The sequence below is a fragment of the Mya arenaria genome, chromosome 12 (assembly GCF_026914265.1).
Source record: "Mya arenaria isolate MELC-2E11 chromosome 12, ASM2691426v1".
In the NCBI taxonomy this organism is placed as follows: Eukaryota; Metazoa; Mollusca; class Bivalvia; order Myida; family Myidae; genus Mya; species Mya arenaria.
In genome coordinates, this window is record NC_069133.1 from 1,448,319 (window position 1) to 1,465,855 (window position 17,537).

At 35.2% G+C, this 17,537-nt stretch overlaps 1 protein-coding gene and 1 pseudogene across 1 annotated transcript; one reads left to right on the forward strand and one right to left on the reverse strand.

Moving 5' to 3' along the window:
• Positions 1-4,194: 4,194 nt before the first annotated feature.
• On the forward strand, positions 4,195-5,923 carry LOC128211186 (uncharacterized). Its single transcript, XM_052915648.1, has 4 exons — positions 4,195-4,259; positions 5,097-5,279; positions 5,451-5,599; positions 5,828-5,923. The coding sequence occupies exons 1-4, from the start codon at positions 4,219-4,221 to the stop codon at positions 5,911-5,913; spliced, it is 459 nt and encodes a 152-aa protein (XP_052771608.1). The 5' UTR covers positions 4,195-4,218; the 3' UTR covers positions 5,914-5,923.
• A 2,942-nt stretch (positions 5,924-8,865) lies between these two features.
• On the reverse strand, positions 8,866-10,660 carry LOC128211623 (P2X purinoceptor 7-like; annotated as a pseudogene).
• Positions 10,661-17,537: the final 6,877 nt, after the last annotated feature.

A 17,537-nucleotide genomic window follows, 5' to 3' on the forward strand; every position in this document is an offset into this window, starting at 1 on the left:
CCCATCATGCAATTATGTTGGCTACCAGTCTTCGATGTGATAATAACACTAGACCGGGATACATCCGGATGTAAACAAACGACAGTTGACAGGTGGCGGGATTGTTACACTTTAACTAATAGAGACATTGAGGTGTTTTGTCGGCTGTTGCGACAGTTCCAGCAAGACAAACCGGGTTTGTCGTTTTACATTTCCAAGAGATGCTGTTCTTCTACAACAATGGGTTCAAAGCATCCACAAACATGAATTGCTTTGTGCTCCACAGGATGTGAGAACCGTCCTTGAGGTATCGGGGCCGCGGGTGCCAGTGGCTGGCAAGTATGGCGACATAGTGTGTAGTAACCATTTTGACAAGGTTACTCATTAATTACGTCCTTTGTTAAAAATCATATTCATCAAAGCTCCATAAATTTATCAATAGTTTTTCGGAATATGACCGTATCGTTGCTTTATCATTTTCCTTTAAAATATCATGTACGTAATTGTAGGGGGATTGTAGGTATCAAATAAAGACATAAAGGCGTTTTGTAGGCTGTTGCCAGCAAGGCAAAATAAATTAACACCTAACATTCTACAGTGCAAATGACTTTTAATTCTGTATGAAAAGAATGTATAACATTGTTGAATATGATTATCATTTTCATGATTTGTATTGTTGTGTTTATTTTTCAGTTTGATTTATTACCAGTGGGAAGCGAAGGTAATGTCTACAGACTGAGAAATGGTGCTTTTCCCCATATATTTCATGAGAGTTTCAATGGAAGGGAATTATTTTAGGAGTAGGACATAATCTTCCATACTTGTTTCCAATCAATGCAATAGAATCATACCATATTCTATTTTCGTAACCTCATTTCTTGTAAGTTTTATATAACTGTTTGTAAACTGCAAAGTGGTTGTGTGTGTGTGTGGGGGGGGGGGGGTAACAATTCATGATTTTTCCCTCAACACTGTGAACTACTATACTGCCACATTTGGCGGTACGATATGAATACGGTAATCATTATCATACGGTTTTAGTTAGTCTGTATCGCCCAGACGCAATGTTTACGACATGAATACTAAAATAAGGTGGTAGAACTTTTATGATGATTTTCCTTTATAGATCTACATGTATGCATATTACTGATAAATCTTTAGTTATGGTTCATGGGTTTTTGTTCATATTGGACGTACAGCTTTTATGATCTGGAGTTGGTATATAAATACTTGTATTATTGAAACTAATTGTTTATCAATAAACTTATGGTAAGTCTGTGTGATTTAATTCTGTGATGTCAAAGGTATGCTTGTCAAGAATAAGAGGCTTAATATGATTCCATGAATGACCGTGATGGGTTAGTCCAAAATATTGTAATAATAGTGTGTTTCTGTATTTATTATTATACGTTATCAATGTAAATAATGCACTTAAATGGCTGTGTAGAAATCCCCTTGTATAATATCAATATCCCCTGTAGTTCAGACCAAAATCACCTAGGAAGCCTCTCATAAATTTTGCATGTATGGTATGACAACGCCATTGATGCGTTTGGCAATGTATCATCTGAAGATAGTTAACTTATGATGTCATTTCATAATGCATTGATTGGTCATTTCCATTATTTAAGGACATATGCCAGTGACCAATTACAAGTGGCAAATGAGTTGAAGAAATCAGGAGCTACCACGGCAAAACCGCAGATGTTCAATGTCCAGTGTCAGACACCATCTGGCCATTGATATATAATATTTGTTTATACAATATGAAAGTTTTGTCTGTGCCTGTGCATTAATAATATATGAAATACTTAAACTAATTATCATCATTGACTCATTTTTTTTAAATAGCTAGACGCTTGGCTAAAACATATCACCATAAGTTATTGTGTATAGTTGATAAGAAATGCTCATGCATTAAGGCATAAAATGAAAAACATGTTTGCATATATAATGACTTTGGGAGGGGTTTTGTTATGCAGTCAATTGTAACCACGCCCGCACAGGCACTTTGACTTTCGGTCCAGCTGATCCCGGGTAAAATCCCAGCCATGCAGGGATGCACTAGTTAAATCCATGCCAAATGCCCCTGCATCACGTGGACGTCCTAGGTATGACCCATTCCCCTATGTTGACGGTGTGCAAACAAATTCACCGCACACAACACTGCAGGGCAACCTGAAAGGTAAAAGCACAGCCCATTTCCCACACGTGGTATACTCTCAGCCGGGGGGGGGGGGCGTGTTTACAATTGAATGGTGCATTGATACACCACTGGTTTGTCTTACTATTGAAATAGCTGTTGCAAGTTAAAACCTGTGCTGACTTTTACTGGGGCATGTGCTGTAGCACATTACAATGCAATTTTGGTAACTTAATTAATTTCCTATTTTTTAGTGTTCCACAAGCTATGAAACAAAAGGTGTTGGAACAGAACCACAAGCTATGAAACAAAAGGTGTTGTAACGGAATAACCACACAGGATATAGGTGCACAGACGGATCATGACTGCATTAGTACACCTGTGTCACTGTACACTTTGGATGACAGTGACAGTGACTGGGCTCCTGACAGCCCTCCTTCAGCTGCCAATATGCCATGTTCTGAACATGAAGAGGCAAATTTCATTGTCTATGAATCATGCCTGAATGACCTACTCACAACATGTACATCATGTGATATGTGTACAAGCATACAGAAATGTACAATAGGGACTGGCTTATTGTGAAGATAATATTTTATGCATGTGAATATACAAAGGTGTGGTATTCCCAGAAAATGTGTGGACGATGCCTGCTGGGAATCTCCTCCTCAGTGGAGCCATCCTTTTTTCCGGTGAAAGTCCCTCGAAGGTCATTAAAATGTTAGGTTTATGAACCTAACATGCTTTACTGACAGACAGTTTTACAACTTCCAACAGTTGTATTTGGTTCCCACTGTGTTGGAAGTTTGGAAGGTTAGTTTTAATTACAATCAGTTCAAACTGGCCTATTTGTTGAGATAAAATTATCCAAAAACTGCCAAAGCCTTTGTGTCAGAGATGATGTTGTTCAAACATTAACTTTTGATATAACAGATTAACCATAAGGAATGTCAAAAACCATTGAGCAAATTGTTAAATAATTTCACTAAAACTTTCCTTATTCGACCATTTATCAACCCATGCAAATTATTGTAAATCAGAAAAACATGGTCGCCAGACAGGGGCAGGGCAAGTTTTCACTAGACGTCTATACGGAAACCTTAGATAACATTTGGCCGATTTCATAATATTTTCCACGGAAATGTTTCTTCATCATTAATTTATTTTATTGTAATAAGTTATTTGCTTCACATTGATTGAAAATGCAAATATACAAACTATTGACACTTACAATGTGCGCTTTGTGACAAAGTTGAGAATAATTTTGGTGTACATTACCAGGATAAGCAGTCATGCATATTGGTGGAGGTACGGACAAGTGGAAGGGTGGTTTCAGTTGCTGCTGATGGGCGATGTTGTTCCCCAGGTCACACTGCCAAATACTTATCCTACACCCTGCTGGATGTTGAATCAAACCTAATTCTAGACACAAACTACTGCAGGTACTTAGTTGAGGTTGTATAGATATATAAACCATTAAAGGGACTGTACCCCAGATTGACAGATAAAAAAGTTTTTTTCTGCAACAAATCTTGGGACAATTATTTAATAGAATGTGTTACACTTTAATATCATAATTGTGAAAAATGTACCAAAATGTAAAAATAATATATTGTCGTAGACCGGGTTCGAACCCGTGTCGCCTAAATTGCAGTTCAGTGTCGTATCCACTGTGCTATGAAGGGTTTCTCCAAATGAGTTGTATATTTAAGCTATATACCTAACTTGGTTAATATCTTGTGATAACATCGACTTGCCAATCACGCATTTAAGGAATTATTTCTACTAGGTAGACATACTCAGTAGTCTTTTTAATGGAAAAATAAGAAATAACTGCTTAAATTAAATAAATTGCAAATTTACTATTACTTGTTGATAAAAAGTCATGATAAATACACTTAAACTGGAAATAAGCAATATATAAAAATATTCAATCCTTTATCGGCTCTCTGCTGGACATAATCAATATTTATTTCACAAAAAAAAATAAGTTTGTTCACCAAATGCACTAAATTAAAACATTGCTGTATACCGTTAGACCTACGGTATGACATTTTACTTTGCACACCTTTAGGTCACAATGAACTATTCCCGACATGTCTACATGGGCCTGTGGACCGAAACTAGGTGAAGAAAGGTAATATTGGAATCATATATAAATACTAATTTTTCCTTTAACAGTGTTCCCAATGAATGGAAAATTAGTTGCTTGAAATAGCCATTATCTGTAGGTGTGATGGCATCAATGTCACACATTGGTTATCATTGGCCAAATTCCTTGTAATCTTCTTATTTGTAACGATTTTTCACCATGACAAGACACTATGTCATAGTAAGTAAAAAGTTAAAGTTAATAGTCAATTGTTAACTATGTCTTAGTTAAAGGTCAAGGTCACACTCAATTTTTAGCTAAACCTTTTTGAAGAATAAGGAGAGCTATCCTACTCACGTCGGCATAACCACTTATGTTAAAGTTTGCGTACCACCTCAAGTCCATTGACATATGGCTTTGAAACTTTACACACATGTTCACCATCATGTCCCCAACCTATACACAGGTGGAGGTAACTCAATCAAGCATTTTGACAAGATTATGCCCCTTTTTCGACTAAAAATTTACGTTAAAGTTTGTGTACCACCTCAAATATTCTCCAATTCAATTTATGTAAATATCTCAGCACATCATGTATTGCATCGAAATCTAATCTAACAGTGATCCATGCATGTTTCGCCAAAATTTTTCAATCCATACACCGAAAAGCGGCTAAATATAGTCGAGCGTGCTGTCTCTGTGACAGCTCTTGTTATCATTTCTGTCCATGTTGAGTCTTTAGTCAAATAAAAAGATGCTCAAGTGTGCATGAAAGTACAGGGAAGCTTATAAACCTTTCCATTTTCCCATCTGCATTCTTATCAATAATTATTTCAGAGTTTTGCTTTAATTTGAATGTTGTATACTTTGGTTCTTTATCAGAAGATATTTAGGTTTTAAGCCACATCATGAAATTGAACAGATCGTCCTCAGGAAGGCCCTCTTAAAAGGCATCCAGAAACTTTCTCCAGAAGGGCAGACATCTGGTCTGGAAGGATTCCATAGCCTTGTTTGTGGTTTTGCCACCAAGAATCTCCATTTCCACCATGCACAAATGGCAGTCAGGTAAATTTATAGATTACAATCAATTGGACATGTGACTCAGGTAATGTTCAGTCTAAGATAGAATCAATACATGACAAGTAAACATAATCAAATCTGGTGTACTTGCACATATAAGCAACCGAAAACCTGGAAGTTATTATGGTAGTTATAGTGTACATTCGAATATAACAGGATGCTGATTGCTGCCATGCATTGGAATGAAAACTCCAGCAGAGCACAGCAAAAGACTAAAGATGGGCGACAAATGTTCAAAATTAGTTTTCCCAAAGGAAGGAAACAGGATGGCGTGACAAGTGCGGTGAAAGAAAAGCAAACATATGGTACACAATTAATTTTAGTGCAGGACTGTTGTAAATCAATACAGATATCGAATGCAATATTACAGCCTTTTTCCTTAGCCCTTGAATTATATTTTCATTTCGCGCTTTTTGTAATACTTTTACTGCCAACACTTTTTAACTTGATTTCAATAACAATACGTATGTATGATTATATATTTCCACCCAAGTGAAATCGAAACATATTTTAATTGACTTTTGTTCTTCCAGATTATGTGTCAACGCTTTTGGCAGCCTTGCTGAAATTACGACAAACTAGAGAAACACATGCAAAAGCAAGGCTGGAAAGGAATTAACTGGAGGAGGAACGAAAAAGGCCACAGCCGATGGCAGATGGGAAACAAAAGCGGTGCAAAATGGATATTGTTGAAGAACACTTGAGCCGTTTCAACTTAAAACAGACTCTTTTAATCAATAATTATTTCAGAGTTTTGCTTTAATTTGAATGTTGTATACTTTGGTTCTTTATCAGAAGATATCAACTGTTTTTGGTTTTAAGCCATCATGAAATTGAACAGATCGTCCTCAGGAAGGCCCTCTTAAAAGACATCCAGAAACTTTCTCCAGAAGGGCAGACATCTGGTCTGGAAGGATTCCATAGCCTTGTTTGTGGTTTTTGCCACCAAGATCTCCATTTCCACCATGCACAAATGGAAGTCAGGTAAATTTATAGATTACAATCAATTGGAGACATAGACTCCGGTAATGTTCAGTCTAAGATAGAATCAATCCATGACAAGAAACATATTCAAATCTGGTGTACTTGCACATATAAGCAACCGAAAACCTGGAAGTTATTTTGGTAGTTATAGTGTACATTCGAATATAACAGGATGCTGATGCTGCCATGCATTGGAATGAAAACTCCAGCAGAGCACAGCAAAAGACTCAAGATGGGCGACAAATGTTCAAAATTAGTTTTCCCAATGGAAGGAAACAGGATGGCGTGGCAAGGCAGCGAAAGAAAAGCAGACATATGGTACACAATTAAGTTTAGTGCAGGACTGTTGTAAATCAATACAGATTTAGAATGCAATATTACAGCCTTTTTCCTTAGCCCTTGAATTATATTTTCATTTCGGCTTTTTGTAATACTTTTACTGCCAAAATTTCTAACTTGATTTCAATAACAACGTAAAGTATGTATGATTTATATATTTCCACCCAAGTGAAATCGAAACATATTTTAATTGACTTTTGTTCGTCCAGATTATGTGTCAACGCTTTTGGCAGCCTTGCTGAAATTACGACAAACACAGAGAAACACATGAAAAAGCAAGGCTGGGAAAGGAATAAACTGGAGGAGGAACGAAAAAGGCCACAACCGATGGCAGATGGGAAACAAAAGCGGTGCAAAATAGATATTGTTGAAGAACACTTGAGCCGTTTCAACTTAAAAAAGACTCTTAGGTGTTCCTAATCAGCAGCAGCCACAACATGCCAACAGCGTCTATGTACCCATTAGCTTTTAACCATCCTCTAATGCATGCTAACCTGCTTGTATCATAGCATCAAGATGGATGGTGAATGTGTTGTACACCGTTTAAGCTATTAGCAAGGCAACCTAAGCACAACAAGGACCTTGTGGTTCAGGTTAGGAACATTTTTCAATTATACGGTCTGGTTAGCTCAGTAGCACTTTGTTCTCTTAAAGGTGTCCAGCATGTGCTTTTCTCATTCTTGTGAATTCTTTGTACTCTATGAAAAATAAACAATTTCTTGGCAACTTAAAGCTGCAATCTCAAAGATTTACTGTTTCGATCATTATGTTTTGCCTGAAAAACCCAAATTTGGTTTAATGTATGAACAATTGTGATATATTACTGCTGATTAAATACACATCACATTTTGGATGTGTAATGCCTAGAAACTAACGCTTCAAGAAAACATTTTTCTAATAATTCAGATCTGTTCTATTGTGTAGTATCTTATGACTGATTTGAAAACACTGATTAAAAATCAGCTGATGTGAGACAAAAACAATGAAAAAAGTTGACAAATCAGTCAATTACAAAAACAAAGGATATATATGTACTGTACAATTACAATAACTATGAAATATTTCAAGTAAGATTATTTCCTGACACCATGAATTGAAATGTATTAAATGCAACACTTCAAAACAGCTGTACATGAAGAGTGCAAACTTTAACTGAATTACATTGCACTTAAAATAAAGCAACAAATGACTAGAGAAAATGCGAACTTTTTATCTGCATATGCAATGGCAATTGTAAATGTTCAACTCTGTACATTGCTCATTTATTGAAATCATTTTTAAGTGTCACATACAAAAATGATATCACAAGAGTGGTCATTGAAAAGTGGAATTTAAATAATTCAGAAAAATCTGACAGACAGCTGAAACTGATACGAATCACTCTCAAGTATGTTTCTTGGGAAGAAACCAGAGCGTTGCAAGTTATGTGTGGCCATCAGGAAGTTCCCCGGTGGAGTCCCAAACACAAGATCTTGGTTGAGACTTTACAAGATTGTTGATTTGTGACATATATTTTTACACTAGTTACATACATCAGATATACTTTAATCATAATTTGACATCAGTTATCATAAATGAATGCAGGAGCCTATTCATCAAGTTCCTTACTGAAATTGAATTAAATGAAAACTAATAATGATTTTCAAAATGTTCACCAAACATAGTAAAATATTAAACCATGAAAATATCAAAATAACAAATGCATACACATACTTTCGTTCAAAAAAGGAGAGTATTTATAGACAAATAAAAGTGTCTTTTTTCTACTAAGAATAAAAAAATCACTAAGAAACTTGATGAAAATGGACCAAGATCAGAACATGGTAACATGAATCCAAGGTATGCTAGTGCGTAACCTTATGTATACTCGCATTTGAGTTTTGCCCATTCTGAGCGTGCTCCGATTGCTAGTCATTGTTAGGTTTTTAAACATATTGCACAGACAGAATGTTACCTGGTAAGAGCAGCTACCCTGGTTCTTTATCATGCACCAATGTATAACACAGTCACTCGGGATCCCATTTAACGTCCCTCGATAAAGACGGTTTGTATTTTTCTGTGGTGAGAGTGAAACGCAATTGTGACCTTTGACTTAACAGTCAACTGGTTACCACTAGACGACGGGTCCGCCACCGACAGAAGGAATTCCATATTATTATGTTAATATAATTATGGCTGGTTGGCTTGTTTCTGTAGTTTTTACATAAGTATTGTTGGTGTAGTTTCCATTGTGCAAAAACATGTAAAATCACACTGAGGCATATTTAAACCCGCAATATTCCTCAGAGGAAAAGCCTGGCGGATGGCATTCACCACGCATGATGGCAGCACTTTCCTGGAATGTTTCGGCAGGTGCTTCCATATGAATCTTGCAAATCTTCGGTATGAAACATACCGATAAGTTCTGTAAAGTATAAAGGAACATCATGTTTAATGACATAAATTAACTCATTTCAAGAATCGGTTTCAAATGCTTAATACATTATGCACTGTTCTGAACAATGTACACACCATAACAATACAGTGTCATCATGCAATGGATAAAATATATAAATTTGAATAACTTATCTTTACAGCAGGTTAGGGCATTCATGATAAGGTATTCATGATAGAAAGAGTATCTATCAGTGGATTTGCATAACAAGAAAACTGAAATAATTGTAATTCTATTCTCATCATGATCAACCCTGATATCAATACTTCCCATATTATTCAGTCATTGAAAATAGACTGTCGGATGTTCAAGCCCGAATTCTTATACTATTGCATGGAATCATATTTTTGAACAAGCCCTGCTATATAAAATTCAGAATTTGAGCAAGCCCGGAAGACATTTTACCAGTGCAGGGCTTGCAGGCTTGTGCTTATTTCAACCAGTGATGATTACTTACTCATTCATTGGTGTATCATCCAAGTGGTGGGCCTTCACGTTGCAGGTACTCGAAAAAAACTCGTCTCAATGACCCAGTGGTAAAGGCAGTTGGACTGCAAAGAAATAGGTTCATATGTATGCAATGACTTCTAGAATACATAACTAAACAAATGTTACATTCCAATTGTTATACATCTCTCTCATTTCCATGGCAAATACTATCAGGTTTGACAAAACTGTATGTGTTTTTAATAATTGTTTCAAAACACTCTACCTTTTAATTCATCATTTACATTAAACCACTCACTCAACTTACTAAATTCATAATGTTGCAATATGAGTAATACACAATTAAATCTAACCTTAAAACCCTCATGGTCAGAAATACAGCTGACTTGCTGCTCCATCATCCTAGCCTGGACAAGGGCAATGCTGCAACAGCATACAGACTCTATTACAGTCGTTTGGACGCATTTTCCACACTGGCACCTGAATCATATTAAAGTACATGTACACTTACATGTACACTTACATGTATAATATATACATGAGTACAATTAAGAATATGTAAGCAATGTAATCATTCTAAAATGCCGTCCAGGCTTTTTTTAATGATGTTTAGCATCATCAAAAAAACCTGGACGGCATTCCATCATTAAAAAAAAGCCTGGACGGCATGTTAGAATGACTAGTAAGCAATGATGATGATACCGTTATATTAGAGAAATGTCTGCAGAAACCAGTCACTGTATTCACAGACACTTCATAATGTAATAGCTAAAGAACTTAATCAAACAGGTATCATAATCATGAGTTTGTACACAATTTAAAAAAACACATAGCGACCTTTAAAATTAAGGAAACCAAAAATAAAGCATAACCAACCATTTTATAAAAAAATATTTCACATAACGCACTATAATTAACCTGATCGTAATAATTGGCTACATATTCACTTCTAATAAATAGTTGTCAAATTAAATAAGAAATAGCGAACTGGTTTACTGACTGATTGAATCGAAATGAAAACCGATTTCATTCTAACACTGACTAAAAGTGCAAGTATTTATTACCAGTTCGATGGTTTGGGTCCAAGAACCTGTTCTTCAACGTCCAATTCTTCGTCAGTTTCACCTTCACTACTGTTAGATGAACTGACACAGTACCGCATCAGGCTCATACAAGTACGGCGAAATATCATTACATTCAGCGTTCGCAGGTAGCTCCATTTTGTAATGTTGACAGTTAGGCGGTTGTTTTCATTTCGGGCATAGCAACGCCGGAGAGTATTCAAGGGACACCAGTCATGTCACATTTAGAAATTGGTCAGAACAGAGGCTACTTTGAGCGCTATTTTAATACATTTCAGTTTCGATATGAGATCTTAATTCCTTCTCAAATTGACATCGAGAACACTCGAAAATAGATAGTTGAATAAAAATAGGCTGTTAAAATACAGTTCAGTTCTACTTTAAACTACAACCAGAATTTTAAATAAAACACACAATCATAAGAAATAAGCATTGATTGATAATGTGAATGATATTTAAGCTTGATATTGGTGATAGTGACTAGTTGGTATCGGGCGGGGGGCATATCTTTTTACTTCTACCCCTAACTCACAACCGAAATGTATTAACCTATTTTATTCCGTTTTTCTCATAAATTGAACTTGGATTATTGGGGGGGGGGCGTGGTTTCCGCTAGCGGATATGATCTCCAAAATGAGATTGGACGGAAAATTATTCAAAGTTTTAATCATTTTGGAAAGCAGCGTCTGGATAAGAAGTCGGTTGTGCATTAGCGAAACTATACGACCAGCAATTAGGATACAGCTTAAGTTTCAGCCAAGAAACCCTTACATAACTCAACTTTCAGTGCTTTTGATCTCATGAAAAATTTTAGATTCCATTCGTACCTCCTCGGTCTTTTTTTTTTTATCTTTAACAACCTCGGATGTAAACCGGTTCATCAGTAGAAGTAGTTCGTAAAATTTTGAATGATATCATTAATTAAATTAATTAAATGTAGTAGTTAAGCTTTATTTCGTTGATCTAAGTTTAAATTGATTACCAGTGAAGTGTAATTTTGCACACATAATTAAGATTACCACGAGTTAAGTCCTTAATTTTAGATAGTTTTAAATATTTTATTTGTTAAGGCAGACTGTGTGTGATGTTCATAGTTTCAAACAATAGCTGCATCGTATCTTTGGAAAGTGTTTGCACTAGGTGCTCCCACTATGATATCAATACAGGTGTTATGGTGCACTATCTATACATGTGATGTGGTACACTTTCGAAACATGTTAATACAGGTGTTGTGGTACATATTAAAGCTGCACTCTCACAGATTGAACGTTTTGACAAATTTTCGATTTTTTTTTGTCTTGGAATGAGCATTTTTTTTGCGAAAATCTATGGAAACCAGTTAAATTAGACTGCTGACAAAACATTGGATCGCAGATTTTTATATTTAAGTTCAAAAATGGATGTTTTATGCTTTTTTCTTAAACCGGTAGTAACGGTTTAGGCCATATAACATTAATATTCGAACGGAAATATGAAAATTTACGCTTAGATTTTTTGTCAGTAATCTTATATCATGATTTTGCAGATATTTATGCATAACATCACTCGGGGAATAAAAAAGAAAACAATACAGATAAAATCACAATATATATTTCTTAAATTCTCCCTTTATCTGATAAACCGAAGTAAAATGTTGGAATTATTCAGTTATTACGACATTCCATTTGAACTAAACGGTTGAATATAAAGGTTTTAAAGATAACAGTATGGAAAGCCATAAATTCTCGCAGGTCCACAATTACACAGGCCCGTAAGTTCGTGTCTAGCTATGCGCAGTTACGAGTTTCGCAATCCCGCACATAGCAAACTCACTAGTTGCGCTGTGTTTATGAACCCCGCAGTTAGCAATAACCCTGTCAACCCCCCCCCCCCCCCCAAAAAAAAAAAAGTATCCAAAGGGGGAGTTTTACCCCAAATGGTTGATGGAATCAATATTCATCTAATCTGTAATTTTGTAACCAAAATGTTGCGAAAACTGCGATGTATGACATCTGTTAACCTGGGAGGAAGACTGCGCTCTGTGTGGGGCTCGAACCCACGACCGCCGGATCACTACCACGGCGCTCTAACCAACTGAGCAACTGATACGTTATAATTATAAATGTCTGCCTTACCGGGATTCTTCGCCTCCTGCTTGGCTTTCGGGCAACCACAAAATGTCCATTCCTTATCAACGCTTTTACCACACCCTGTGCAAAACTGTCTGAAAATTAATAAATCAAATAAAACACAATTATCAGAGCCGGATATAACATGTCCTGAGCAGCAATTCATATCTTGAATTTATACCATACGAACTATTTAAACATTATTATTTAAACAAATATTTCAATTACCAGTCCACCATATTGAAACACAACAAAAACTTTTAACGCATGCGCAAATATATAACTGGTTATGTGAGGGGTAAACGCCGAAAGTGCGAAAAACGCTGACGGCGGCCTGCACGACCTATAAAATTCCACATAACACACATCTAAAAATGTCCTATTGAAATCAAATGGATGAAAGCGCTAGATGAAACTTGATATTGTGTTTAATTCATCCTCAAAACCCAGAAGACAAGTTCTTTTCAAATTATTGCCATCGTACTCACGGCTTAAATAAGCCTACGTGCCGGCAAAGGCGTTATCGAAATCAATAAAGTGAAATCGAAATCGACTTAGGAACCAGGTCATGATACAGCATTTGGGCAGTATTAAGTGCGAGTTTGCCGACAAGAGATTTACTCTGCCCACTCAATCATTATGATATTTAAGTCACTTCACTGACTTTGAATACAACTTCATTGGCTGACGTTTCGTCAGCGTAAAATCTTACGCACAATGTTGACGGCCAAAGGTCTTGTATTGGCGTATATATTATTTACATCAAGCCAAAAGAAACATTCATGGTATGAGTGACTGGGTCACTTATTGATTCGTTTAACCTTTCCTGTGTATCACTTAACTTTCTTGTTTATCACTTGCAATAGTAAACCCTTTCCTGTGTATCACTTACAATAGTAAACCCTTTCCTGTGTATCACTTGCAATAGTTAAACCTTTCCTGTGTATCACTTGCAATATTTAATTGTTCAGTTACAGTATAGTTAACAAAATTGATAGTCTCCGTTTTTAAATATGAGAAACGTTCAAGTGACTCTCTTATTCAATATATATGCAAAAAGCTACAGAAACATGCTCAGTAGCAAAAAGTTTAAACATAAGTGGCAATGGGCAAACGCCAAAGACATAGAACACAAATTTGCAAACAAGAATTATTAGGTCCGCCTTGGAACGGTCAGTAAAATGTAAATTTACTGGGGTTTTAAACCAGTTTATGTGCACAAACCTCACTCTTATCCCAACAATTCTTAATAAAGATTAAACGCAAAAGGTAAATCTTATCAAAGTATGCATTAACTTGAGGACACTTATCAACAAAACAAATAATAATAAAAAACGAAAAGGTAAACCCCAAGTACTTCAATGATTACAGATCCCAACTCTTATCTGCAGGCCCTTCAATACATACACAGGTATAACAAAAATAAATTTTGAGTGATAAACCTTAAACTACTACCAAATAATGCATTTATGGAAAATATTAATTACTGTTAACAAAACAAATCGTCCATTTATTTGATATTACATAAAATAACGAGTCATACTTACGTTTTATGATGATATTCGTTCTTTTGCTCTAGCTCGGAAGTGTCAGTGTCTCTTTTTTTATACACAGCTCCTAAAAGAGCTAGAGCCACTGTTTCGCAGCCGTGTATGAAGGATACCGAGTTTAATTTGAAGTAAATTAGCATAAAACATGGTATTTTTACCGTATGAGGCTATAGTAGACCACAGTAAATCTTTTAGAATTCACCAATCATTTCATAATTTTAGGCGTGCATCTATTAAATACACGGTTACAATTTGGTTATCAGTTATTAATATTTTCCATAAATGCATTACTTAGTAAGTAATTAATGGCTTATCAGTCAAAATTGATGTTTGTTATACATGTGTATTTGTATTGATTTTGAATAAGAGTGTCACGTTTACCGCTTTGAAGTTTATTTGTGCTCATCTAATGAAGAACAACATATTTCATAGAACTTGCAGACTCATTAAACATGACTAATACCGAACAAGTGGCAAAATCAAAACAATGACGATTGCACTAATCTAGTCCGTCAATAAACGACATCTGCAAAACAATTTTCCACTGGTGCTACAGACGACACAAGGTCATTACCCCAGTGTAGATAAATATCTTTAACATGTTCAATTCCCTGTGTGATAAACTTAAAAATGTACATTTAGTTGCAAGCGTAATAGGTTGCGAACGTTATAACCGACTGACCGACACAATTGTTAAAAAAATGGCAGACGAAATTTGACCGTTGTCATGCTACTCAAACAGGCGTAGCAATTGCCCTTAAGGCCATACAAACGAAAGTATGAAAGCATATTAACATCTTAATTAAAATGGTGTGGATCATAACTCACCTTTTAGAAAACAAGAGGTTTTATGCTCTACTTGCAATGCTCTTGTGGTCATTTTCAATCCAGAGCATGTACGTTATAGGCAGCAAATATATAGTTCACTGTTTGTGTTTGGGTTGCTGAAAACGCTGCACGTTCAACATCTGAGTACAGAAAGTGTTGTTAGCAGATTAGTTGCCTGACCTATTTTAATATGTGCCAAGTAAAGGTAATGTGAGGGTAAAAAGTATTTGCTTTCGAAACTGTACTCATGGTCAAAATTTCATTTCTGTAGCTTTAAAAGTCATTAAAAATTGGTCAAAAGGTCAAAGTCAAGGTCATCCGAGGACAACACATTGATGCTCGTTTGCAAAACTGTACACATGGTCAAAATTGCATTGCTGTAGCTTTAAATTTTAAAAAGTAAGTCAAAAGGGGTGGGGCCAGCTTTTGCCCTGGGGGCATAATTTCAAATGTTTAGCTAGACGGTCATCATATGATCCTCCACAACAATTATAAAATAAAAGGTATGGGCCTTGTGGTTTAAAACAAGATTTTGAAAATACTTCTTAATGCTACTGAACATGTTTCTGTAGCTTTTTGCATGAATACTGTTCAAAGAAGCAAGGATCTGCATAGCTGTTTGAGACAAAAAGGCTTATAACATTTCCCAATTTACGTATACCAACCTGTGAACCCGGGGACGTGGCCAGAAATGATCCCAGGGGCATAACTTGAACAAACATTTACAATTAATTGTGACTTTACATGTAAATTGGCTAAAAATAGACTTCGCTCATTTCTGACATCTGTACATATTCTAGCAAATCTTATAAACTGTGCATTAAAAACACCATATGATGGTGAACTAGGAACATTTCTATCTAAAGAAGGATAATTAATCATCTTAAAATTAAAATCATCACGTTTATCATAAAGATTGATACTCAATATATCTCCATTTACTTCGAATTGCAAATCTATATAGGATGCTTTTAAATCGGATATAATATTAGATTTATTAAGTTGCAATTGTGAAGAGTATATCGATAGAATATAATCTGTAAACACAGGATTATCCAAAGTTTGAATATCATCAATATATCTGAAAGTGCTATTGAATTTATCAACAAAAGCGAGATCTCCGGAATTAGATAATTTCAACATAAATTCACTTTCATAGCAGTTTAAAAAGAGATCTGCAAGTAAAAGTGCATAATTTGCACCCATGGGAATGCCAATTGTTTGCTTATATAAACATTTACCGAATTTTACAAAAGAAATATTAAGTAGAAAATTTAAAACTTCTTTTAATGTGACAATTTGCCTTATTCCAGGAGCCCATAATGCTTCGCGATAAGGTGAGCTCCGGTTTATTTCCGCATTCTATATCCGAGTTATCGTGACTTGTGAAAGGCAGCACATAAGTGGCAAAATAATTCGAGGTAAATGAAACATAAAACGAACATCAGTTGATGCATTATTCTATATTTTTTTTACCTTTTTTTGTAACGGTCAATGAAGTTTTCCACATTCATGCTCAACTTCAGTACACCTAACGAGTGCGTGTTGTAAATACCAAATGTAATGTTAAAGACTTGCATAGAAGTTTTCAAAGACGTCAAATACATATTGATTGGTATGTATATGATTGTAGTTTGTTATTAAAATTAAATGATATTTTGCAATTGTTAAATTCTGTTACTTTAAAGCAGTCAAGTCAATGAAGTTTTAAGTATGTGATAAAGAATGGAATTAGTATATTGAACACCTCTATGATTTTAGAAGACACAGATTTTATGATTTTGAGCAATTTAGAAATTTACATGATCTACACCCTTCAGAACAATTTAAACTACCATGCTTTGATTTCTTGCATTCCAACTAACTGGAAAGACGAACTTAAAAATATTGATATGCATACCATTACACAGCCGCTTACAAATAATCTACTGCTTGACAGAATTCTAAGAATAAAGAAACCGAACATACTTTTATATGAAAACTACATAAACAAGCATAAAGGCCAAATAGTCAACAAACCAGAAGTAAAATGGGAAGATGAATTCATGCTTTTAGAATGGAAAAGTATATATCTAAACTGTTTTTATTGCACTATCGCAAACAGATTAAGGAGCTTTCAGTATAAATATATTAAGAGGTTTTTGCAAGTAAACAAAATGTTGTTTAAATATAAACTCGCAAATTCAAACTTCTGCGGTTTCTGCAATATGTATATTGAGGATATAAATCATCTTTACTGTGAGTGTTCCAAAGTACAACATTTCTGGTCAAAATTAAAAGTATTCCTTGATAGGAACAATATTCAAACTGAAATAACATTCAAAAGTATCTAGTTTTATATTATAGAGAAACAGACTCCGAGAGTGATGCTTATCAATTTTATTTTCCTATTATCAAAATTTTATATTCATAAATGTAAGCTTATAAACGATATTCCAGCTTTTGAAAGCTTTGTCATTTATCTCAAACAA

Coding starts and splice junctions, on each gene's coding strand:
- LOC128211186 (XM_052915648.1), top strand. CDS start 4,219: ATGTCTACATGGGCCTGTGGACCGAAACTAGGTGAAGAAAG. Junction 4,260..5,096: donor CCGAAACTAGGTGAAGAAAG/GTAATATTGGAA, acceptor GTTCTTTATCAG/AAGATATTTAGGTTTTAAGC. Junction 5,280..5,450: donor CATGCACAAATGGCAGTCAG/GTAAATTTATAG, acceptor CGAATATAACAG/GATGCTGATTGCTGCCATGC.